The sequence below is a fragment of the Orbicella franksi genome, chromosome 11 (genome assembly GCF_964199315.1).
Source record: "Orbicella franksi chromosome 11, jaOrbFran1.1, whole genome shotgun sequence".
Lineage (NCBI taxonomy): Eukaryota > Metazoa > Cnidaria > Anthozoa > Scleractinia > Merulinidae > Orbicella > Orbicella franksi.
The window spans coordinates 10,839,401-10,865,119 of NC_138155.1; the positions used below are offsets into that span (position 1 = coordinate 10,839,401).

Here is a 25,719-nt window from a genome sequence, read left to right on the forward strand (position 1 = left end):
GGTGTTGTTACTGTACATGAAGTTCTGCATTCTTTTTAAACTGTGAAACTGTGGACTCTTGGAGGCAATATCATGTAGAGAATTTCAAGAGTTAACTTTGATAAAATCGTCAAAATAAATATGTTCTGCAGTTTTCAGCACCACAATTGCATTTTATGTGTTCTCTTTTCCTTGGTGATGGAGTATTGCTGCCTGTATCTGACGTCATCTGATAATCAAATGTTAGTTCCTCTCCTTGTTTGATATTACGGTTTGCGAAGAATGCTATTTGAGGAAAGTTGGGGTCGAGTGTGTCCACCCATACAGCATAAACATCCAAGTTTGGGTCGCACTGAGGAAAGAAAACAAAAGTTTACCAATTCTCAAAAATGGTGCAAAATGTTCATCAATATTGTTAAAAGCCACAATGGTCGACAAAAGCTCTTAGGACACTAATGTAACACAAGGAACTATATGTGTTCTACCAATGAAGTTTGAAAAAGCACTGCTACCCTTTTCAAAATGTGTTGCTGTTACACATTCTTCCACAGTGCACCCAATACAATGTTGAAACTCAGGAGAAATTGCATGTTCTAATGTTCATCATTGCAGGTGGGGTGGGTATAATTATGGAGCGAGACATTGTGAAAATTAAGAGTTTTGCTCATTTATACACTGAACCATGCACCATATCAGTCAAAATCAGTCCATCCATCAATCAGTCAGGCTGTCCATCCATCCATCTGTCCATCCATCTATCTGTCTGTCTGTCTATCTGTCAGTCAGTTGCACAGTTAGTCAATCAATCAGACTTAATTTTTTGACTTTGACTTCTTCGATTACTTCTTTGAATTTAGGGGAAAAAATCATGCACAGAAAGGGAGTAAATGAATTATAAAATGAAGATCTGTAAATTAAACATACATACTACATACATATTGTTGTTGCTTGGATCTTAAAAAATAGTTTGTTGATGTATTACAATTAATGAAATAACATAGCTTTATGCAATCTAGATCTTTAGCCTCTGCATGTGACACAAAACTGGCCCCTTTGTCTGTGAAATAATTTATTAGAAAACTTGAAAGAAAAGACCCTTACCGAGTGATTGATAAAGTGTGATATGTTACCATACTTCTTTGCATCTAAAGTGTATAAACATTCTCCTTCATTGAAGTCCAGATCAAACAAGTATGTCTGTCCACAGCTGTCATAAATTTTCCCTCTTTCTTCAGCCTCCTCCTGAGTGATGGCCTCGCCGACATATTCAGTCACCAACTGGTTCTTTTCAATGAGCTCCATTGTCTTGACACCCCACCCACAGCCATTTGGAGTACGAAAAATAGCCACCTGTTCAGGACATGAACACTGTATTTTAGTTGTATAAATAAGGCTACCGTAGAGAGACCTCTTCAACAGTAAAACCTCTTCTTAATCCCCACACTCAGCCATTTGAGGTGCAGAATATTGCCCCAGCAAGTAGCATTCATAGACAGTGGATTGACGTGCCACAAAATTCTGGCTGTAATAACAAGTTTGTCTTATTGAAGGGGTTCTTTAAATTAAATACCTGATTAAGCATTTTCTTCAGACCAAAATAGAGTGGTCATACTACTTAAAGGGTGGCCATAGGGCAGGGTTCCACTGTCATAAATCAGTTGCATCAAGGAAAAAAACATTACTGTAGTCAGCGCTCTTGTTCATCTAGAGCTGCAGCTGTTTGAAGTCTAAGCTTGTTCCAGGTGTTCAGTTAGTTGTGGAGCAGTGCAAAGAATGAGGAGTGTAAAAAAAGGGAAAGTTTGGTCGGAGAGGTACACACATGGCTGTGATTTTTCTTTTCTTTTTTTTTTTTTACCAAAACTTATTCTGGTACACCAAATTTCAGTATGCCTTCTGAGTAGTCAGTTTTGACAGTTATTGTCAATACTCCTGATCAGAAATGTTATAACAGTTAAGTCTGTGTTTGAGCCCAATTGGTTATCAGGCCAACACTTACGAAATTTTCCACACACATAGCATGAAGCAACTAGATCTTACTCCCCCTGGATGAAATGCTCATCAGTGGGGGAGGGGGGGGGGAGGTTGGGAGGGGGCACCCCTAGCAATGAATTTGCCAGTACCCATTTAAACACCTGGGTGGTGAGAGGTAGTTAAATACTGCTTTGCCCATGAACACAACACGTTGACCACGACCAAGGCTCTAACCTGAACTGCAAACTAACCATTAGGCCACTGTGCACCCTCGGAAATGATATAGACAGTATAGTTGGAACCAAAGATTAATTTTCAAGTAATAGAGAGTTTAAAACTGTTTCATGCAATGCCATTTCACCAAATCCCTTTACCAAGAATGAAAAGAATGCTTGGAGAACCTTGTCACAGGAAAATGTGACATGTTACAAATGGAGAATGAAATTAATGAACAGAAGAGATCATCCACATGTACTGTTTTGGCCGACACTACATCAAGACAATCAAATTTACTCCTGCAAAAATCCAAGGCAAGATATTTCAATAGCACAATAGAAGTTTTAGAGTTTTTGTTCTTTCTAAGAACTGCCAGAGACTGGAATGACCTTCTGTTGCAGCTGGTTTTAGTTAAGTCCCTAACTCTGTTTAAGGACTCTTTAAGGATTTTCAAAATTAAACAGGTTTATATTTTATTTTGTGCTGGATTTTACGTATATATTTAGTTTTGGTTGAGCAATTGGTGTGGTAGCTAATTAACAATTAGACCTGTAGCCCGCAAGGGCTATGGGTCAATAGCCCATTCGGCTTTGTCTCATGGGCTATTGACCCACAGCCCTTGAGGGCGAAGGGTCTAATTGTTTTAGTATCACCCAACTAGTCGCACAGAAAAGGCAATAATAAAGTTAGCAAATGCAGGTTGAAGAAATATTTATTTGAGAATAAAATGAAAGACAGCGTCACCCTCGATTGCACTAATTTTGCTACTTGAGGACTATTACTAATAGTCCTCTAGTAGCGTAGCCAATTAAAACGCAAGATTTGCATTAGTCCACTAGTTGGGTGATACTAATTAGCTCTATCCACTACATAAAGATGGCAAAGAGTCAATCTGACAGCCAGGCCCTCTCTCCTAAATCCCTCTCTTACATGCAATTTTTTTAAACTGCTGCTTTTACTTTTAGCACTGCTGCACAGCCAACTAAACACCTTGAACATGCTGGAACCTCTGCTATGTCTTCATGACTCACATTACTATTCTAAATTAGTAGAATTCTACTAGTATACTAATGCAAATGCTGTAATCTGACTGGCTGAGCCATTGAACACTATCAGCGATTAGTGTGCAGTGGCTGGAGGTCACCTAGGAAATGATGACGTTTCTGTTTTTCCGAAGTTTTGGAGGAAAATTTTGATGCAAATGGATAATTAAATTCCTGAGAAGTCTAAACGAAGGACATTTATGGTTTCTTAACTTTTCAACTTAAAAGTTGAAATTATTGAAAATACTGATGTGCCCACGCACACAACTTCAATTTTAATGACAAGTCAATCCGAGTGATCTTTTTCAGGCAAAGTTTAATAATACGTCAAGAAATAACTGCAAATCATTATTTGAAGTAAATTTTAGTAAGAATTCTACTAAAACAATTAGATTATTTGCTCTCGCTTTCTATGAGGTGATAGTTGATTCGCCTTCGGCCTCATCAACTATCACCTCATGGAAATCTCGAGCTCATAATCTAATTGTTAATTAGTAGAATTCTACTAGTATACTAATGCAAATGCTGCAATCTGATTGGCTACTAATATACTATCAACCACTAGAATGTAGTGCCTGCTAGTCGTCAATGAAATGGTGATGTTTTTACGTTTTCCCGAAGTTTTGGAGGAAAGTTTAGATGCAAATGAATAATTAAAATTCTGAGAAGACTAAAAGGACATTAATGGTGTCTTGACTTTAAAAACTTGAAATCATTGAAAACAGGGGTGTGTGTGTAAAAACAACTACAAATTTCCATTGACATGATTCAGTTCATGCAATTTTGTTGAAGTGTGAAGTTCAATAATATGTAGAGAAATCATTGAAAACCGTTTTTTGCATTTATTTCAGTAAGAATTCTGCAATTGGATTATTCACTCTCAATTTCTATGAGGAGACAGTTGATTCAGCCTTTGGCCTCATCAACTATCACTTCATAGAAATCTCGAGCTCATAAATAATTTAATTGATAATTAGTTGTTAAAGGAGGCATACACTTAAGGGAAATGTCCCCTCGGAACTGTCCTTAGCACATACATGGCTGTACTACAGGATAGGGCAGTTTCCTGGCCCAAAGTATTACAGTGTAGCTCACTAGTGCCTTGTTACACCGATAAGATCAAGGGTAGAGCCAGCACTCACACAAAGGTAGCACATCCTGTTTTGTGAGTCATTAAGTGACAGCGAGTATCTCACCTACCCCTGGATAGTTTTATATGCTATCAGAGTTAATCCCCCCTCCTCTGCCCCTCTCCGACAGCAGTTTGTCAGTAAGCCCAACAGATCTTGTTTATGCTCCTGGTCAGAGAGGGGAAAAGTGAGGGTAAAGTGCCTTACTGAGCAACACAACACAATAACCCAGGAAGCACTAAGTCCAGCTCAAACAAGAGTCCAACAAATTAACTGATCAGCCAACACAAAATTGTTGTTTGTTTGTTTCTGTTTTGCCATTTTTGTTTTTGTTTTTGTATTTTGGACAAATGTGGATGTCTCGGAGCAGGCTTTGGTCTAGTTCAATTGCGGGCATCTTTTTCTAAGCTGTTGTATTGGTTTATGGCATCAGAAGTTTGATCTTCACTGTCTGTGATTTCAACAAATGTTTTTTCTCCAGTCCTCTACCTTGTTCTTCCCTCAGATCATGAATTCCCATGGTAGTATTATCCTGCAGTAATGTATTGGCAAGCTTTTGCTTCAATTAAAAAAAAAAAAAACAACAACAACAACAAAAAACACCTTCCCCATCTGAAATCCTTTAGCTACAACTCCTGATCCTTGAAATACAACTCACAAGCTTTGAAAACTTTTTCTTCCACTTTCAATTGCCGCAATAAAGTAGCTTGGTCCTTAATGTCCTTGTTTGGGCATTGTTTTATCGTTCTTTCAATTCTCCATTTCTCTTGATGGAAAGCATTAGTTTTATGGGTTATTTCTCCTGTCTTCATGCCCTTTATGTACAGTAGATTGATCTTTTTGGGTGGTCAATGGGTGTCTCCTCAAATATAGTCCCTGGCCTTGGGTTATCCTACATTTTTCTTTCAATCAGTTGGGTAGCTTCCCATTCATGCTAGTTCTGATCAAGTGCAACTCTTCTTTGTTCCTTGTCTGCTCCATTAAGTGTGGTCATTGGCTGGGGCAACAATAGTCAGCTCTAGCATGTCAGAGTACCTCTTCAGGTATATATATGTATTAACCTTTCTTCACAATGATGCAACCCTTTTTCTAATGGTTCTTACGAGTCATAACCAAGCACTCGGCCTGATGGTCAAAACATACAGGAATAAAGTGCTCTACCAGCAAGAGAATGGCAACCCCTTATATGTATTGTCTCACTGAACTGTGCAAGTAGAGTGTATGGAAGTGCTCCAATACAGCACATTTAGGGGTTGTCTTTCCTCCTGCCACATTAGTGATGGAACCCAGCACTACACTCACCAAGCTGCAACTGCCTTTGAGAGCTGAGACTTACTCGCAGTCTTCTTAATTAACTGAAATTGCATGCAGCAGACAACAGTTACCATCTTCAAGCCAACCCCACTGTATAGCTATGAAGCTTGTATGCTCTACTGCTCCTTTGCAGAATACTCTGGAAGCCTTCAACATCAAGTGCCTCCAGCAGATCCTTGGAATCACATGGGGTGACAAAATACCCCAGTTCAAATCCTCCAGTGAGGCGATTGCATCAGCACTTAAGCAACCATTATTACCTGTATTGCAGAATCTTGTATTGTTGGCTGTCAGTTGTATTCACAAGCAAGCCAGTGTAAGCATTTCAAAGACCACCTGAAGGTCACACTGATGGAGGCTTCAGTTGACCCTGGCCACCTTGAAGAAGAGAACTGGCAGTAAATAGAACAAAGAGCAGTCTGACAGAGCAACAAAGGAAACCTCTCACCATGAAAGTGAAGCAGCTCCACCTGACCAGCTAGTCTATTGTTGAGTCTGTGAGCATGGCTGCACATCAATAATAGGTTTGTTCTCGCACTAATGTAATGAACTCATATCAAGAACTGAAACTAGACATCACCGTATATGAAAGGCCTGTTTTTAAACGCCAAGCTTCATATCTGAGCAACCGGTCTTAGCATTCAAGCTGCTCCATGGTTCCTCTGTCGTTCCTATAATCTAAAACAGATCGCTGTTTTAGCCTGAAGTTTCCTTATATCTCAGGTTAAGTTTTTCATCTTCCTTACAACTTCTGTTTTTGAAGTTTTTGCTTCTTGCTGATTCCAAGCTCAACTGATTTGTCAAAGGAGTCATCTTCCCAAGACAGTAAAATGCACATACTTTGAAGTGCACGAATCTTGCTAACATGTATGCCAACAATTTAATTCTGCCCTGATTACAATAACTTTTGATTGTTCCACAAGCTTTGTTTCATTCAGGGGCTGCTAACTCTCTCTTGAAAAACAATCCTTCTACCGTATCTTACAGTATAAAAATTACTTTAGTTATTGTTTTTATTTTTTCATTAACTAGAAAACATTTTAGCATGCAAATGTACACTGATAAAATTCTCTGCACTGTCGTTTCAACCATCAACATGGTGGCTTATGCTGCCCTGACTCACAAAAAAGAAAACATACATGCAATCTTTTGAAGTTGTCAAAAGAATGTAGGACACTTGGTTAGTGAGGTGGAAGATGAAAGCTATAGAAGTTAAAGCAATGAGAGTGAGAAAGTCGTAAATCAATTGCAAGTGCATTAGCAACAACAATAACTTTATTTACTCGTACATTAATTTTACAGTTTTTTTTATATCAGTGAAATGTTAAGACAAAGAAAAAAGTGTACCATATGAGTCTGGAGACTGAAGTAACCAAGGATTTTCTAGTCAGCCTCCAGTTATTATGTTTCTATGGAGATTTTAGCAAATACTTCCCTTCTGAAATTCACTTTTTTGACAGGAACTCTTTGGCCAGGCACAAGATGCAACAAAGAAGGATATAAAGCATATTTGGTGTCTTAATCCTTAGTGGTATATTTTGTATGCTTCTTGCTCAACTCACTCAATCCTCTTTGTGCCTTATAGCACATACATGGATTGTTTCCTCATGAGCTTCATTATTTGGAGATGTTTTGTGATTGTCACGCAATCTTCTAGCAGACTATGAAGTTAAGTTAGGCGCATTTGATCATATTTACATGTTAATTTGCGCCTTAGAAATATTAAATATTATTTATTATTATTTATTATTATTTAACGTGATCGAGGGGCTTTTTTCCGTAAGCAACATGAACATGCTCGAGGTTAGCTCAGGTTCATACGCGAGTATGTTTGATATGATTATTTTTCACAGTATCAGCAAACATAAATCCAGATCTGGTCTCAGCTGTTCGAAAGGTAAAGATGACATGGATGATAACATTGGGAATAAGTGTTGGGCATTTCAACTACACCTTGGGAGCATTGTAAGCAAGAAGGGAGGCACTGACGAGGACATTCAGGCACGAATTGGAAAGGCAAGACAGGCATTTGCGATGCTGAGACCAATATGGCGATCCACGGCACTAACAACCAAGACCAAGCTGAGAGTCTTTGGGACAAATGTGAAGGCGGTGCTCTTGTATGGTTCTGAAACTTGGAGGCTGACCAAGGGATTGGAGCAGAAGTTGCAAGTGTTTATCAATAAGAGCCTGAGGAACATCTTGCGAATTTAGTGGCCTAGAAAAATCAGCAACAAGGACCTTTGGAGTCAAACAGGGCAAGACCGATAGAGGAAGAGATAAGACAGAGAGCTTGGGGCTGGATCGGCCACACACTGAGGAAACCAGATGGACACGTAGTCAAGAGGGCACTAGAGTGGAACCCACAGGGGAAGCGAAAGAGAGGGAGACTCCAAAACAGCTGGAGACGCACGAGAATGGCAGAGTTGGCGGCGAAGCATGTTACGTGGAATGAGGCAAAAGGCACTGCACAAAATAGGGTTAGGTGGCGCGCGCTAGTTGAGGACCTATGTTCCACTTAGGAACGAAGAGGATTAAGTAAGTAAGTAAGTATTTCGACTACCAACATGGCACTACAAACAGACAGTTTGACCTTCATAAATTCCTCATAAATTCTTTCAGCTTCTTGCAGTTAGATGTTCAACTTCTTATGGCTTCTTGCAATTACACTTTCAACTTCTTGTGTTTTGAAGGTTCTTGCGGGTATACCTCAAAAAACGACATTTTTACTTCTTGTGGCTGCTTGCATTTTCTTGTGGCGGAAGAACTTCTCGCACTGCTTCTTGCTCATGCATTATCTTAGGGCTGCACTGTAAGGCCAAAAACTTGACTACTGATTACTGGTAAATAAATGCAATTTTAAGCAATCAATACCCACAGAGAGTCATGACCAAACTTCAGCAAGAAACATAGGCTGATTCTTTCATTTGAATGACTCATCAGTTGACCATTGCTTGGGAGATTGTGATCAATGATTATTGCCTCCATATAAAAAGAGAGTGATTTTATTGCAATTCAATTTTTAACCACAGAAATTGGACAAATTATCCCAGAAAATACATTTCTGCCTCATAAAAGGTGACTGGTTTCAAAGAAAAGCTATTGTTAAACCAATGAGTACGGAAAGCCTGCAAATCACAGCACAAAACGTATGTGTGGCCACAGATGCATGATGTCTTTTCAACCAAAAGTATGACTTGGTCATCAGCTGGGCAAAGTGCTAACATATGGTCTTGGACACAGTGCTGGGAATGGAATTTGCCCATTAGCTCTATTGTGACTTCTTTCTTCCACAAAGCTGTAAGAAGTAGAAGAGGAAGGAACTTGTACATGTTCCACTGGGCATGCTTGAAGTATTTCTGCCCAAAAGTAGGCTTTTTTTAATCAGTGTGAGTGCCTATTTGAGGCAGTATCTGCAGTTACTTGCCCTGTATGTTCGATCTAATCGCAGGTGAATGCCATTTTAATTCCAAATGAACTGTTTACTTGAAAGATGGCTTTTTAAGGAAAGTGAGTTCCTTCCCTCTATAAAAGATGACTGCATCTTTGTTATTGGGGAAACTTCAGAATTTATAAGTCTTAAATTTTAATTTTTGATCAACTCATGGGGGAGTAATACACTCATTGACTTTGCTCATACATGTATTGTAGTGCTTATTGCCTGTCACATATGCAGGTAATTTATTTCTGATTTTTCAATCATTCTGTTGCAGTCATTATATCTTTATTTGTTTTTTCTTTCATTTGACACAAGCGTGCATTGGGAAGGCAAACACTGCCTTTTGGTAAATGTTTAAGAAACAAAAAAAAAAAAAAGAAGTAAAAACGACAAAAGAAAAGACTAGGATTTGAACTTGTAGACCTTCTCCACTGTGACATCTTGACAACTATATTTGCCATGGAGAAAATATTGAAGTGCTGGCTAGTTAAAACAGCAGGATCAAGTATGCTCCTGGTACGAACCGACAAGTCATGCAAAAGTATTACCAAACTCATTTATCATTGTACTTTTATCTTTCTAGTAGTTGTCTACTCTAAGACTAGAATACAATGTACATCAACCCAATGGAATAACACTAGCCAGAAGCCCACAAGTATGCATTGCAGACCGTTTATTTTTGTTTGTCATTCATGTCATCTAGCATGTTGCATGAACATATAGTAGGGTCTTCTAAGAACTTGAGCCAACAATAAGCCCTTACTGCAATGGTATTAAATTCAAAATTTAGCCTTCAGCAAAACTTTTAGCTAGACATACAGTATGAATTGCATTGAGTTAGACTTAATGTTATTTTCAATTTCATTGTGTTCTCTTGTTCCTCGAGAACGCATCCTAATTTCGTTTTGCAGGCGCGAGAGATGGAGATTTTTTATGAAGACTGCAAATTGGCCGCTCCTCTAGGTTTTTTCAGGGGCTTTGGGCCTGGTTTTGCTGTCCATCTGCTATGTCATGCTTGGCTTTCGACGTTTTGGGGTTTCCTTTGAACTGGTTTTTCACTCTGATTGCATTTGACAAAAAAAAGGAATGCAGTCCAAATGTAGACTGGAGTGAGATTTTTTGGCCGGGCAAAAACAAATTACATCATCGCAAAGTACGTGTATACGAGACGATTGTTTCTAGAAGTTTTGATTTTGGACTGAGCACGACCTGTTTGGTCAGGATGCGAGATGACGTGCTTTTGTTTATACATAGCTGGGACAATATGATTTATTCTGTTCACGAACAGCCTTGGCTTTTGGATGTTAACCGTGGGAACAGCCATATTTCACAAGATGCTGGCTATATTTTGATCACATTTGTTGACTTTATTATTTCCAGTGGCCACAAATAGTTCAAGTTGTAACCAGCGAAGGTCAAAATTGAAACGATGGACTAGAACTCTGAAGCCAAGACCTATAAGAGTAAGCCAGAACTAAGGAACAGCAAAGTAAATGCTACCATATTTTTATTCATGAGCGGAAATAATAATTATTGGCAGTCCCACAGAATTTGTCCGGGAGTTTGTTTATGATAAACCACAGATAAACAGAAACACGAGTGCAAATGTTACAGATGTTAGCTGATGTTTGTGCTTCCAGCTCAGAACACTAGATGTAACACAAGTATTCTTTTTAAAAATCAGCCTTTATGCTTAAACATTACCAGTAAAAGTGAAAATGAGATGTTTAGCATGAATTTGTGAGTTTACCGAAACTTGAGCCGTCACGCAACGTGTCATCAAAGGTCAAATCAAATCGCATTAACGCAAGGAAATCAAAATCCACAAAACAATAGTGGACATTGTCAATATGTAATATGTCTGTAAAACTTCAGCCGTTCACATAAAGATAATGATTTCAGCAACAGGCATCTATTATCACAGGCGGAAAATGCACACCTAATCTTTGATTACTACTAGTTTTATTTCCATAATATGAAGGAAGCACTTGTAAGACAGTATACATTGTTGTGTTTTGAAGTCTCTACAACTCTACATAATTAATATGTTTTGGTTTTTGCCTTATACTGGATTCAAAGTTTTTCATGGGTGGGTTAGTACCGAAACAGATGAACTTCTGACATTTCAAGAGTTTTTCTCAAATTCAAGGCAGTGTTAGCATTCTTTACAAGTAAGTGCTGATTTGTGGGTGCAGTAGTTGCAGGGTTGCTTGCTCTGCTCATCCGATCCACCTGTGGTTTGATGCCACATTCTAATCCTCTGTTCGCTTGAGAGATGGGTTTAATTTGGCAAATGAATAGCTTCTAAGCATAAAACATGAGAGCACTCGACGTTACGACTACTGGGGTTGCCAATGTGACCAGATTTTTTCCAATAGCAACTAACTTTTCTCACTTTTCACTGAAATACTTGTGGTGGTGACTAAATCTGAAAACTTGGGGGCCAGCTGGCGCCAAGGTTTTTTCCTGAAAGTTGAGTCCTGGAACAACTTTCCTGTCAGGCACACTTGTTATTTATAGTCTTGAAATTGCTTTTCAATGACCACAAAAGCAGGTTTGAGCTTCCCCTGTACTGATCTGTTCATCCTCTTGGGTACGAAGTGTAAATTGTTGAGCCTTGAAGTCTCTTGTTTTATCTAACAACCAGGGGCATGGGGTGCACTTGTTAACTAATATGCACTTAAAGGTGTGAGATGCTGGAGGGTTCATGGAGGGGAGGGGAGGGGAGGGGAGGAGGAGGACGTTCTCCAGGACATTTTTATTTTTGGTGTCTCAGAAATGCCATTTCCCACATTTTCCAGGATATAGTTTCATACATTATCAAAACATATAGAAAAGCGTTGAGTATTTAGGAACTAATGTTGTTTGTATTTTCTGGATTTCTGAAGCCACGCAAGTGCGTGTATAGTGGCTGTGCTCCTGGTAACTTACACTGGACCTGAGTGAGGCTGCATATTAATTTTGGTATTTAACAGGATTTCAGACTCCATGTATTTATCTAAGATGGACTGGACATCACAGGCCACTCTGAATGAAACCTCATACTTCCATTCCAAATCAAATTAAATTTACTTCATTAAACTGGCCACAGAGAGGATAAATCACTGTGCAGTAAACAACATGGCTGACAAAACAAACTACAGTTGAACCTCTATTAAGCCACCCCTATTAAGCAGCCAACCTTTATTTGGCAGCCGGGGTCCAAAGTACATGTATATGCTACCTTGAAGTTTTATACACCCTTAATATTGTCAAAAGCCTTGTTTCCCTTTAGTACATCTGCCTTGTTTAGCATACACTAAACAAGGCAGATGCACTGTTCAACTTGCTATTAATTGCTCTGTACTTTTGATAAACTTCCACAGATAAACGAGAGACAGCAAAATACAGTCAAACCTGTATATAACGGCCCTGTATAAAGCGGTCACCCTGTGTATAATGGTCACTGAGCGACTTCCCACAAATCGTCCCTTATATTTACTTTTAAGTTGACCTGCATATAGCGCTCACCCTTTAGACTTCCTCAATCCACCATTTCATTATCTTTTACTTGCATATAACGGTCATGAAATTGGGTTAAAATAGGCGAATATTGACAAGCTTTATTCATCAGCTCGTTTAATAGCATCCACCAAGGCAGGGGTCTCACAAAAATACAAATAATAGTACTAAACACAACTACTAATGCATGTCATTGCCTACGTCTGACATTTGCATGCAGCAGATAACATTAAAGTGCCCTCATTTTCAAACAATAGTTACTGTAACTGTAGCAACACAAGCGTACCACACTGTTTTCACTTCTGTCATAGTTCCGTGATTATAACACTGTACTGTACTAATCTGTTTCAAATTGTTGTCCCTAACTGTAAATTGAGTGATTTTCCACTTAAAAACGTTGTTCATTAGCTTTCAGTAGACCTTTACTACACCCCCCTGAAAGTACACCACGGACGTTTTAAGTGCCTTTTTTATCGTGTTTGGTGCATTACTGTTACTTGTTATTGTCAATAAAATGTAAATTGAGTGACTATTTGCACCTAAAAATGCTATTTATTGACTTCCACGGGAGTTTAATGGAAACCTGTGTACAGCGGTCACCCTATATATGACGGTCACCTGGCTGTTTCCCAAGGGTGACCGTTATATACAGGTTTGACTGTACATGTAGTGTACTGCCTTTGACACTGTAGGTAAATAGCATCTCACTCACCTTTACTGTGCGTCCACGCTGTAACACACGGTTTCTACATGACAGACCACAAGGGCAACGTGAGTTACACTCATATATCGGCGTTCCTGGTTTAACTTGTACCCTCCCATTTCTGTCATATGCAAACACCCCCCCACTGTTCCTCGGACAATCACAAGTGTCCATTGTACAAATCCGCTCACAGTTGCACCCAACAAGATAATCAACATCAAACAAGTGGCTTGGAATGTCTTTGTGTAACTTATTTTTAGTGGCGTACGTGAAGTCCTGAGGGGGCCCCTCGTTATCAACGACATTCTCCACAGCAATGTAGGCCTCATTCCCACTCTGCTCATTCAGATAAGCTTCCCAATCGTCAAGCTGTTGATGTAGGTCCTTCTTGTATTTATACAACTTTCTACGAAAAGATTTATTCCTGCATCCGGCAACCTTTCGGAGTTTCAAATGCAACTCGTACTTTGATTCGTAGCGTGACTTCAGTGAAGCTATTGTCTCTAAGCAGGGGAGGGTGAAATCTCTTAGACGTACTTCTGTACTGGACGTAGTAGAAGGCTCTTGTTCATTTGTCCCTTGCCAAGTGTTAACCTTCTCAGTAGTTTCCTGTAGATTAAGGTCATCTAAAGTTTCACAGGAAGCCGAATTTGTTGTCGAAACCTCATCATCTTGAATATGTACGACTGGAGGGCGCGAAGAGTTAACAACAGAAGATATAAATACTTCTTGTACGCTTGATGCGTCTTCTTGATCGTCTCCATCCTCAAAGACGGAGGAACAAGGCGTTATAGTAGGCGTTTGTTCATTGACAGTGCTTGAAACATCTAACGGTGAATCCTCAATACAAATGACTTCGGGAAGTTTACAATCTCTCCTTTCCACTTCGTCTAAAGCGGAACAATAGCCCGTGCTTGAACTTGAAGAATTTAAGAGGAAGAGCGAGGCGATAAGGCTGTCATCCATGTTACAACTTCTTCACAAGTGTACAAATACTAAACTTGCAAACGATCTTTTCAAATGAAGTAATCATTGTCCACCATTGTGACCCGACATGCTTTCTTTTCGCGCCTTGAACAGGTTTTCCGCTTTTCACACCACAACGGATTGTGGGTAACATTCATCTGAAGACCGCTGAACAATGTTTGCGTTTTGCTTTCCTTCCATGTGAGTCGTTTTCAACGACAGACTCTTGTAAAGACACCTTTAATTTTCCATCCTAACTTTCTAGAATTGTCAAAATGAACATAAGGTGTGCAACGGTAAGTGTTACGCACATCTGTGCTAAATCGTTTATTGCAAGTGAGCGTTTTCGATCTCTACGACACTGTCCTCGAACAATTATCTGCATATATGATTGTATATTTACATGTACTCACTGGTCTGGTTTACATGTACGTAATGTTCGATTATTCTCGTTGACTTTTCAGCCAGAGGATCTTATGAACATGCAGCACTGTAATTTACTGTGCTTGCCTGAAAATTATCAAATGAAATATTATTTCTACCATGGTTTGTCCTGGCCCCAGGTGAGTTTTGTACACTTTGATCTACGCTGTATTAATGCATTGCAGCAGTTATCTGATAAACTTGAAACTGTAAGCTTACATCATCGACAGCGCTGCATAGATCTTTGTTTACAGCTGCAAGGTTTCAAAAATAAACTGACCGAAAAATTTGTTCTTTGGGTGTCTACCTTCTTTTACACCCAAAAGAATTCCTTATCTTAATTCACCTGCAGTTATTGTACAGTTACATATATTGTGTACATGTACCTTCTGGGATGCATTCGATTCGGTATACAATCGATGCCTGAGATGCACTAAGGATGGTTTTGGAAGCCCTCTTGATGAGTAGGCAACACATACGAGAAATGACTGTGTTTGTATGGGAATCCCAATAACTTTCATTCCGTCGAATGTTCAGAATGATAAGAGATATATTTGCCAGTGGATTTCCATGCAAACTCTGGTATTTGTGATGCATGCTGCCCCCCCCCCCCCCCCCCCATCTAGATGGCTTCAGAAACCATGATAAGGTCTATTGTGCACCAAGCACTCCCTTTCATTGAGTGCACAATCTTTTTTCAGTATTCTGACTGATTAGAACCCATATCAAACATTTGGGTGTACCCTACATGTACATGAAATACCCTTACATGGCTGTACCAGTTATCAAAAAATGGAAAGCTACAGTTTCAATGTGCACACACATTCTTATAGGGATACGTAAAACTTTTCCCAAAAGTGTTCTCACAGCAGGATGAAATGGAACAGATATTTTTCTTGTGGTTGATTTTATGACCAGTTGAAATCAGTGTCCAGCTGATGCCGTACCTGCTCGCACCACGTATACATGTACTTGTAAGTCTTGCATCATGCATGCTTCGAACAACTACAACAACAACGGCAATGATAACTTCAGTTGCCTCAGGGTTAGAAATTACAACATTACAACATTATATTTTAAAAACAAAACTGATAGCGGTGCTGGCTACCCGAAATAACCTAAGAGTTGAAAATGCTAGGCAGCCTGTTAGAAGAAAAGATATTTTATATGTTTAGGCCAAAGACACGACACAAAACAGATATAGATGCACTAAAAAATAGAAAGGAAACAACGTTAAGCTACATGTACCTGTATCTACCAGTAGACTGATGTTTCGCACTTTGCAAAACAGTATTGTTATACAGGATTTTTCTTTTTTCATTTCTAGTCTCACAGAAATTATTTGACGTCAATTGCACAGTTTTTGCGAATTGAAAGGTTCCTTTTTTAGTAAATTTGTCTGGCCTGTGTATGGCACATTCGTAAACATTTTCATGTAGAGGAGGAGTAGTCAAGTATAAATTGATTATTAGTAGTGTTGACTGTCATCTTGTACTTACAGACTGTGTGATCCTTATTTCTGGAACCCTTGATTTTTCAAACCTTCTGATAACTCAAAAGTTGCTTCTCTCCCCTCAGTCAAATGCTTCAATTTTAACCCCTATTTCTCAAACTACCAAAAGTTTTCAGCCCAATTTTCATTTCCCCCGGAGGTTCAAAAAATCGAGATTCCACTGTAGCTGGTTTGATCAACTGGTTTTATCCTGGCAGTACATGTAAATTTTTATTATTTTTTTTTTGTTCCCTTCCCAGTTGTCGTATGTTGCGGAAGATGAGAAAGGAAAGATTGTGGGATATGTACTGGCAAAAATGTAAGAAAAACCTTAAATTTATAATGAATTCTTATTTACTCTAAAATTTTTTTAGTTCAAATTTACCTTTGGTACAACTCAGTGATTTCCAATTGATGTTCTCTGGTGTATCCATGGTTATATACATGTACAGTATTATAATGTAATACTACAACAGTACTGTGTATGAAACAAACTACATGTAAGGGAAATACCAAATTGTACTAAAGGTAATTCCGAACCACAATTTACTTCATGAACACATATCTGATTATTAGTTTTCCTTGTGTTCTAGGGAAGAAGAACCCGATGAAGCTGTTCATGGACATATCACCTCCTTGGTATGAAAATATTAAGTCACATTAAAAAAAAAGAAAGAAAAAAAAATCTTTAATAAACTGTAGTATTGTTTGTCTTGCAATGTAAATGTAGTCACTTGAGATGTACATGTAGAAACATGACATTTCGACTGCTTACTGCTAGTCTTCTTCAGGCGATAAAGGTTGACTGATTACGAGGCGCCATCTTTATATCATAAAGGTTGGCTGTGATTGGGGCGTTTTGATCCTCCTCCTCCATTGTTCCAACCTCTTCCTCAACAAAAAAATCTTTTTAACTGGATTTAACCATTTATTTCACACTGAAGTGGGGAGTGGGGTCTTTGAGGAGCTGCCCCACATGGTAGGTGTGCAATGTACCCATTGCTAAGGAAAGGAATGCTGGATAATTTTGATAGGATAGCCACGAAACTCAGGAGTTTCTTATTAAAGAAAGTAGCATAAAGTGGCCATCATGACAAAGTGGTCTTTGTAAAGTAATAGAAACACAGAATAGATTCTGCTGTCAAAGCACCACTTAAATGTGACACGAATGACTGTGGTATGCATCTAAATTGATGGTGTGCATAGTGTGATAAGTGTGTCTCTGGTGACATAATCCAGAAACTAATTTGTACAATTTTAAGTTGTGTTACAGGTAAGTCCTATAATTTCAGAGTGCAAAGACACCACAATTTTGCAGGCTTGCCTTTTAAATGCAAGTTTTCCTGTATTGTACTAGCCTGAAAGTCATACTCACCAGTCCCCAAACATTCTTCAATCTGTAATTTGATAATTTCCTCAAATATTTTCCCAAGAAACTTCACTCACCTGTCCAGCAAGTGAAAGACACAATACATGAGCCCGACTGCAAAATCCACAATCCCCATGGCCACTGGATGCAATTTTCTTTACACACTATTATTGACAGTACATTTTGAATTTTGGGTTCTAAAGCGAAATTGAAAGAAAAATGCAGATACAACAAGCAAGGCTGGTATCAATGTGCTAATGTAAATTGTTACTATTTTCATTTACCTTGTAGGCCGTTAAACGTTCTCACAGGAGGTTGGGTCTGGCACAAAAACTTATGGAACAGGTAGTTATTCCTGACCATTGATGATTGTGTCTACTGTAGGTCAAATAGAACCGTGTAGTTTATCACAAATCTGTATATATCTTGACCTTAGGAAATGAGAAAGATGGGTTGCAATAACTCTGTTCACAAATTGGTCTACATGTAGATATTTGAAATTGAGTTTTTGTCTCTTGCTGTTATTTTCAATTTAGTGATTTATTTACTCTGCATATCCTGCATTACTGGGGTAATAATTTAAGTGGGTGAAAATGGGTGGAAACAAGGGTGAGGAAAGGACGGTTTGCCATCTTAATTTCTTCTATGATCCCCAGTTACACTTTGTATTGAGTCTGTCTTGCAAACATTTCACCATACATGTACATGTCATAACCTCAAAATTCCATTTCATGGCTTCCTGTGACTCAATGATCAAAAGAGGGTCAAAATTCCACCTCATTAATTGATCATCCGAATGTTATTTCATCTTTGCTGCAACTGAGAAGTCCTTATTTTTTCTCTTTTTTACCACTTCTTTTTGTTTTCTTTCTTTACTACCACAGAATTCCGAAAGTACCCCCCCCCCCCGAAAATAACAGCTCCCCAAAAGAAGTCAATAAAAGAGAAAGTCTCTGCCTAACTGCAGGACTGAACATTGATTTGAAGAGCTATCTGTGCTTTTATCTGTTTATTTCGAACTTGACTGAATTTTTCTTGAAACTACATGATTTATAAACTATATTTGTCTAGCAGCAGAGTCCAATGATATATTGGAGGCATAGGGTAATCAGTTGCATTGTAATATAATGAGACCATTATTCTTTCGATTCGCCCTACAGTACCAACCAGTTTAGGGCCTTTTTTGTTTAGACAGTCTGCTTTGTTTACCTGGGTAGTTGGAACTTACATTTATTAAAGTGAAGCCTTGGAGCCGACTGGCTCATAGCTGCCGGAGCTTATCCCGGGTTCTGTAGCATGAAGCAGCTGGGAGTATTTCTACTCCCCCAGGATGGGATGCTAGTCCATCACAAGTCACTCTCCTGCAATTTATTAGGTTTACCCAACAATTCGTTGGTACCCATTTATACTCCTGGTTGGAGAGAGGCACTGTGAGAGTTAAGTGTCTTGCCCAAGAACACAACACAATGTCCCCGGCCAGGGCTCAAACCCGGACCACTCAATCCGGGGACGAGCTCACCAACCATGAGGCCACCATGCCTCCACTTACATTTATAAACGGAACGTTTAATTTCTTTTGTTATTCGTCCGGCTACCCGTAAGTAACAGGTACCCGAAATATCGGCCCCTTTTGCTTGCTAATTCTGAAAGTAACAGGGGCCGTTATGTTCGGAATTCTACGGTACTACTAAATCATTCCTTAGCCAGTGGCGACTTATCCTGTTGATCTCAGCTATGGTGCCACATTTTAAACTGCACTTAAAATAATTGGAAGTTTCTGTTTGAATTGTTAGGCATCTCGTGCAATGGTAGAGTGTTTTAACGCACAGTATGTTTCGCTTCATGTGAGAAAAAGGTAAGAAACTACTATTTGCTAAATTTCCCCAGTTAATATTATTTTATTTAGTACTCTTCTTCTTGTAGTGTTAAATATTTAATAGTTCAGCTCCATTGATACTTGACCAGTCTACAATTCCTGTTGTTCTGGCAGAGTCTAGCAGTTTTGTAGTTTTAAAGTGCTACTATGACGAAAATCGATCTTTCCAATCTAAGCCATTTTAAAACATAGACAAGTAGTCTGTATGAAAAAAATAATGCTGCTTACTATTTTCAAATACCTCTTTTCGTTGTTTGAAATATGCAAATTAGCCAAGTGATGATGTCATAAACTAAAACCAAATTTTGATCAAACAAGAATAATAATCTCGGCCAATTTGTATCAGAAATGTTTGATTCTTTGCGATGAGATTCTACTAGAGGTGCTCTACAAAATGAACTTGATGTTTTTGTTACCATGGCAACCTACTGGGTTTCAGACCTCCCTGATATTAAAGGCTTTTCTGTCCTCTGTTAGTGTCCTATATTGATATTTGCCAATGGTGCCTCATCTGCATGATCCAGCATGCATATAAATATGTTAGGTTGAGTTCATGGCCTTGTTTTTTGAGCTAAAAATCACTAAAATATTGAAATCAGGTTGGAGGGGACTGGAAAAGAGTGGCTTGCCATGGGAACAAATATTTTTGTAGCTGTAAGGATGTTGCAGGTAGGACTACACTGTATTAGCCCATCAGGTTTCAATGATTTTTGCTGCAAATTGACTGAGATAGCTGTATTTATAGATATACTTGATGTAATATTTGGTTGAGTGAATGACATCTCAGTCATCTCATTTGCATATTTTACACAATTTTCAAACTTAAATAATTCCGGAACCAATGTAGATATTTACAAACGGTAAACAGCGTTTCTTATCTTTCGTGGAATTCTATGTGATAAATCTAAAAATTCAAGGGATAAAAATTTGATCATAGTTATGTAGCACTTAAAGACGGATTCCACTCAAAGTTCGAGCAATGAGTGCAGAAATTATTTACTAAAAATCTACTCACAACACGATAACTTTTTCAATACTTTTTAAAACATCTCACTGTAATTCATTTCTCCAGGTGACCCCATGATTAAATTCCCAAGCATTCTCGAGAAATTTAATGTCAAACCTAGTACGAATGCTTAATGAGTGTGTTATTGTGTTTTCAAATATCATGAAACGTCCGTTTTTATTGAAATGTGGATAACTTCAAGTTCAATTTTTTCTCATGGGGTCAGCTTGAGAGCTCAAGTCTCGTTAAGTTCTTCGTACCTTCATTCAAAACATTACCATGCTATGAGGTTTTTTGATAACTTTATTTTTGCCATTATTGCTCGAATGTTCTGCGGAAATCATCTTAAATGTTTGTTATTTATGTTATATGTATATGTACCTTTTAAAAGACATGTAGCATTCATTTAATTTAATGAGTCAAAATGTTATTAAATCAGTTGGGCAGAGCTGAGGGATAACGATCTTGACCAGTTCCGTGAACAGTTTAGCCTTGGGAAGTTTTCCGTGTTGCTCAATGAATGATGAAAAAAAACCCAGCACTATCTGTGGGTTAAAACTGACTATATGTACATAGCAAAATGAGACTTTCTTTAAAAGGGCTACATGTAATTTCCTTCAACAGCAATAGAGCAGCCCTTCATCTTTACAACAAGACTCTTGGTTTCAGGTACAGTAAGCCACATACATGTACATGTGCAGTATATAGGAACTAAGAGTATTCTTCTAAACATGACTGCAATCAGCTGTTCTTCTGTAGTCATTGGTCTGTTGAACCTAGGGAAGCAGGAGGAGCAGAGTGGTGAGAGGGCTCACCTCCTGCCAGTGTGGTCTGGCTTCGAATCCTGGACCCAGCATCTTAAGGGGGTTTATTGTTCGTTGTCAGGTTGCTCCAAGAAGATTTTTCTCCAGGTTCTGAGGTTTTCCTCCATTTACAAAAACCAGCACTTCTTTTAAAGATAATGTCATTTTGATTCAGAAACAGTAGAGGAAGAATCTCTCCATTGGATGTGCCACTGCAAATTTCCTTTTTTGTTATTTCTTTTTATTATTCATTTGTTTATTAATTGCATCTGAAAAGATGCACAGCCTTCAGCCTTCGTTAAGCAGTATTCATTTAAATGGTCACAAACCAGGGTTTCGTCCACAGGGTTCAAAACTACAACCACCTTGTACAGCATAATAAACAGCACCACATGAAAGTACTGCTCAATAGCTTTCAATTGAATGGTCACACGCTAGGGTTTCATCCACAGACTTAAAACTTAGAACCACCTTGTACAGGATAATAAACAGTACCACATGGAAGTACTGCTCAGTAGCTTTCATTTGAATGGTCACACACTAGGGTTTCATCCACAGACTTAAAAGTTAAAACCACCTTGTACAGCATAACAAACAGTACCACATGAAAGTACTACTCTGCGGCCCTAACCCTAACCCTAATCAAGTTAATTAATCTGTGGTCTTTGAGGCATCTGCTCTTCTTCGTGTCAACCAAATGTCTCTTGTTTTCATGAACAGCATTTCTGAAATTGAACCAAAGTACTATGCTGATGGTGAGGACGCTTATGCCATGAAGAGAGATCTGACTGGTCTTAAACTGGAGGTTGGTTTTTTGCTTTTCCGTTATTTACCCAGTACCAACTGGGTCCTTCAGTTTGTCAATGCAGACTGGTTTACACAGCTTAACTTTCTGCTTGTGAACAAACTGTGTTGATTGGCAGAATTGCTATCTCTGATAGTAATTCCTGCATTAGATCTGGATCATGATAAGTCTGACATCTCAATCAGTGTCAGACCTTTGCCCTTCTTGGATTTGCTGACAGAGGGGTGTCTTCGAGTAATGCAAGCTTGAAAAAACCCTGATCATAAACTTACATCTTGTAATTTTGTGTCTTTTGTCTTTTGTCTTTTTCATCTTGTGTCTTTTGAATAGGCCAGCTTCTAGTATGCTAAAATTCTAAAGGAAAAGAAATTTTTTCTAACTCGTAAACCTCTTGTCATTTATTTCGTTTTGCTTTCCTCGAAGCCTCGAATTTAATTACGTATCAACTTTTTCAAACCAGTTTGAATGTTTTCTGTTGTTTCAGATTGTGTTGATGAATATGAAACAAAGCAAAATAAAGATCAACTAGTTGGAAATATTTCAAACCTTAACCAGGAACAGATTAGACCGTAAGAAATGTTATACCCCATAGTATAAGGAATTTAAAAAAAAAAAAAAAAATGTAATATTGCTAGATGCAAGAGTCTATCAAACGCTCTGCTTTGTTTTCTCTTTCTAGGAGAAAGTTGCCTCTGTGAAAGATCTAGACGTGATTAGAGACAGGGACAGTGGTCATGATCAAGGTGAATTTTCTCATAAGTGCTCCCATTCACGGCATGTTAAAGACCATCCTACCAGTCGGTGCCCACGAACCACATCCGAAGAAAAGACAGAGAGTACAAATGAAGGATCTTAGCAGTGGAAAGTGAACTTTAGTGGTTTGATTTATGAATCGAAATACTGTTGCAGCGACTTCGCAAGACTTTCGCGTAATCCTTTTCTTTCAGGAAAACTTCTTTTCGGGCTTCAAACCGAAATCCCAAATTTCAAGTTGAAGAGTATTGATAAATAAACAGTATCAGGTTTAAGTACATGTCAGTACATGTACATGTAGCTTTTATTTGAATGATCACACTCCAGGTTTTCATCTACAGGTTTAAACTAATCTTGTGACTTCAGCAAAATTAACAGTACCATAAAAAAGAAATGAAATTAACGGGGTTTCATCTGCAAACGTGAAAGTTGGAACTGTCTTGTAAAGCATAATAAACAGTACCCCATGGAAGAACTGCTCAATACCTTTCATTTGGTGACACACTAGGGCTTCATCCACAGACTTAAAAGTTAGACCCACTTTGTACATCATAATAAACAGTACCACATAAAAGTACTGCTCAATAGCTTTCATTTATATGGTCATGCACTAGGGCTTCATCCACAGACTTAAAAGTTAGAACCAACCTGTACAGCATAATAAACAGTACCACATGGAAGAACTGCTCAATAGCTTTCATTTGAATGGTCACGCACTAGGCTTTTCGCCTACAGACTTCAAAGTTGGAACCACCATGTACCACATAAAAGTACTGCAGAATAGCTTTCATTTGAATGGTCATACACTAGGGTTTCATCCACAGACTTAGAGTTAGAACCACCTTGTACAGCATATAAATAGTACCACATGAAAGTACAGCGCAATAGCTTTCATTTGAATGGTCACACACTAGGGCTTCATCCACAGACTTAAAAGTAAAAACCACCTTGTACAGCATATAAACAGTACCACATGAAAGTACTGCTCAATAGCTTTCATTTGAATGGTGATACACTAGGGTTTCATACACAGACTTAAAAGTAAGAACCACCCTGTGCAGCATAATGAACAGTACCACATGAAAGTACCGCTCAGTAGCTTTCATTTGAATGGTCACACATTAGGGTTTCATCCACAGACTTAAAAGTTAGAACCACCTTGTACAGCATAATAAACAGTACCACATGAATTATGTACGAAAGTACCGCTCAGTAGCTTTCATTTGAATGGTCACACATTAGGATTTCATCGGCAAACAGGAGCACCTTGTACATCAATGATCGAACACCGCCACATGGCGTATTGGACAAGCGGGAGTCCAAGATGGCTGGCTGTTGGCCAAATTCCTTTTGTTTCTTTTTTGGGGCGTTTTTATGGACGAGACACAGCGGAAGTTCATGAACACGCAAAATGAACTTTGATTTTGGTGAAGTTATGAAGTCTTGGGGAATAATAAAACTGAGAAGCAGTAAGTATGAAGCGTCAATAAGCTTGAGAAAGCGTGTGTATTTTACATAAACCCAGCCTCGTTCCCAGAGTAGAAAGAGAGGACCCTGGGTACAAGCTTGTCATACACCCTTTCATATCAAGGAACAAAGGTAAACTGCGAGGAAAGGAAACATTCCAGTTATACCGTAAAACCTCGAATAAGCGCCCCTCCTATCGGCTGAAATTTAAAATAAGCGCCCCCCCTCGAATAAACGTCCGCCTTCCCCTCCCCCCCCCCCCCAATTTTGTGGATGATTAATGAGACAACAAAGGATGTATAGTTTTCGTCATGTAGTATTAGGTTTGTACATTGTTTCAGTTTGTGAACACATTAAGTGAACACTTTGAACACGTTAAGTACTAACGATGCCGCGATTTTAACTCTAGGATCAGATTTTTATGTCAATAAACAGCTTATGTTGTTGCTTATGCGCAGATGATGTATTAAAAAAATGATCACAGGCCACGGTTTGAGAAAAATTAAATAAGCGCCCCCTCCCCCCCCCCCCCCCGCCTCGATTAAGTGCTCCCCTCGAAAAACCACGCACCGTCTCCCCCGAAATTTGAAATAAGCGCCCCGGGTGCTAATTCGAGGATTTACGGTAGCTTTCAAGCCTTTGAGGAGAAAGAAGAAGGGTCAAGAACCCAATCCGGCGTCATGTAAGCCAGGCTCCCATATCATGTTAAGTCTGTGTTGAACGTTCTGCAACCTGAAAGCGCCTATCAACTTTTTCCGAGTCCAAGACGTGAGACTTTTATACGACCCGACCTTATCCGATGACGTCCGAAGGTCCCCGACTGCGTTCGAAATGCTTCCCGGGCACAGTTTAATAGGATGTGTTTGGTCAAAGTAATGTCGCCTGTAATTCAGTATTACTGCATTTGCATGGACTTAACGTTTCTTACATTGGGTCTAGCTTCCTTTTTTTCGAAATTGTGTCATTAATTAAAGGCTGCGAAATTTTCATCTAGGCGAGAGAGAGAGATTGGTTCCTAGCTTTAGGCGTGAGTGAGCGCAAGAGTCGAAGTTTTCGACGCGAAGGCTCGAGAGTCACGTTTTAGACACGAGAGCTGCAGCTATAGGCATGTGATCTGCGAAGTTCAATCCAAAGAAACCAGCCCGGCATCATGTGTTCGACAGTTAACTGAAACATACCGCGTTGATCACTCATGTTTCTGTAACTGAAACTGAAAGTATCGCATGTGATTTGTTAAATTTAGCTCATAGGAATCAATCGTTATGAGAACTGTGCCAATGTTAAAAGGAAACGTGTTTCAACTGAGCTGTTATACCACGCTGATTCTGTGCTGAAATCACTGCATCTGTTGTGTCACGTTGATCCAAAAAGGAACAAATTCCCATTGCTAAGTTCGTAACGTAGGAGTACTAAGCTAACAGAAATGCGAGACATCTTCTCTTTCTCCCTTTTCATTCGGTTTT

At 38.9% G+C, this 25,719-nt stretch overlaps 2 protein-coding genes across 2 annotated transcripts in view; one reads left to right on the forward strand and one right to left on the reverse strand.

The window, feature by feature from the left end:
* The window catches only part of LOC145502028 (histone-lysine N-methyltransferase SUV39H2-like), an 18,146-nt gene extending 3,778 nt beyond the window's left edge, over positions 1-14,368 (reverse strand). Inside the window, exons 1-3 of the mRNA XM_081481330.1 lie at positions 13,306-14,368; positions 1,081-1,329; positions 1-331 (exon numbers count right to left, since the gene is read on the reverse strand). The exon at positions 1-331 is cut by the window's left edge and continues 3,778 nt beyond it. Coding sequence (XP_081337456.1) covers positions 110-331; positions 1,081-1,329; positions 13,306-14,262 — 1,428 coding nt within the window. The 5' untranslated portion in view covers positions 14,263-14,368 and the 3' untranslated portion in view covers positions 1-109. The remainder of the gene's footprint in view (positions 332-1,080; positions 1,330-13,305) is intronic.
* Positions 14,369-14,432: 64 nt separating this feature from the next.
* On the forward strand, positions 14,433-24,779 carry LOC145502029 (N-alpha-acetyltransferase daf-31-like). The gene is made up of 9 exons (XM_081481331.1): positions 14,433-14,558; positions 14,727-14,825; positions 16,438-16,496; positions 16,771-16,816; positions 17,838-17,891; positions 19,340-19,401; positions 21,053-21,097; positions 21,952-22,036; positions 22,716-24,779. Exons 1-9 carry the CDS (start codon positions 14,538-14,540, stop codon positions 22,890-22,892), a joined length of 648 nt encoding a protein of 215 aa, XP_081337457.1. The 5' UTR covers positions 14,433-14,537; the 3' UTR covers positions 22,893-24,779.
* Positions 24,780-25,719: the final 940 nt, after the last annotated feature.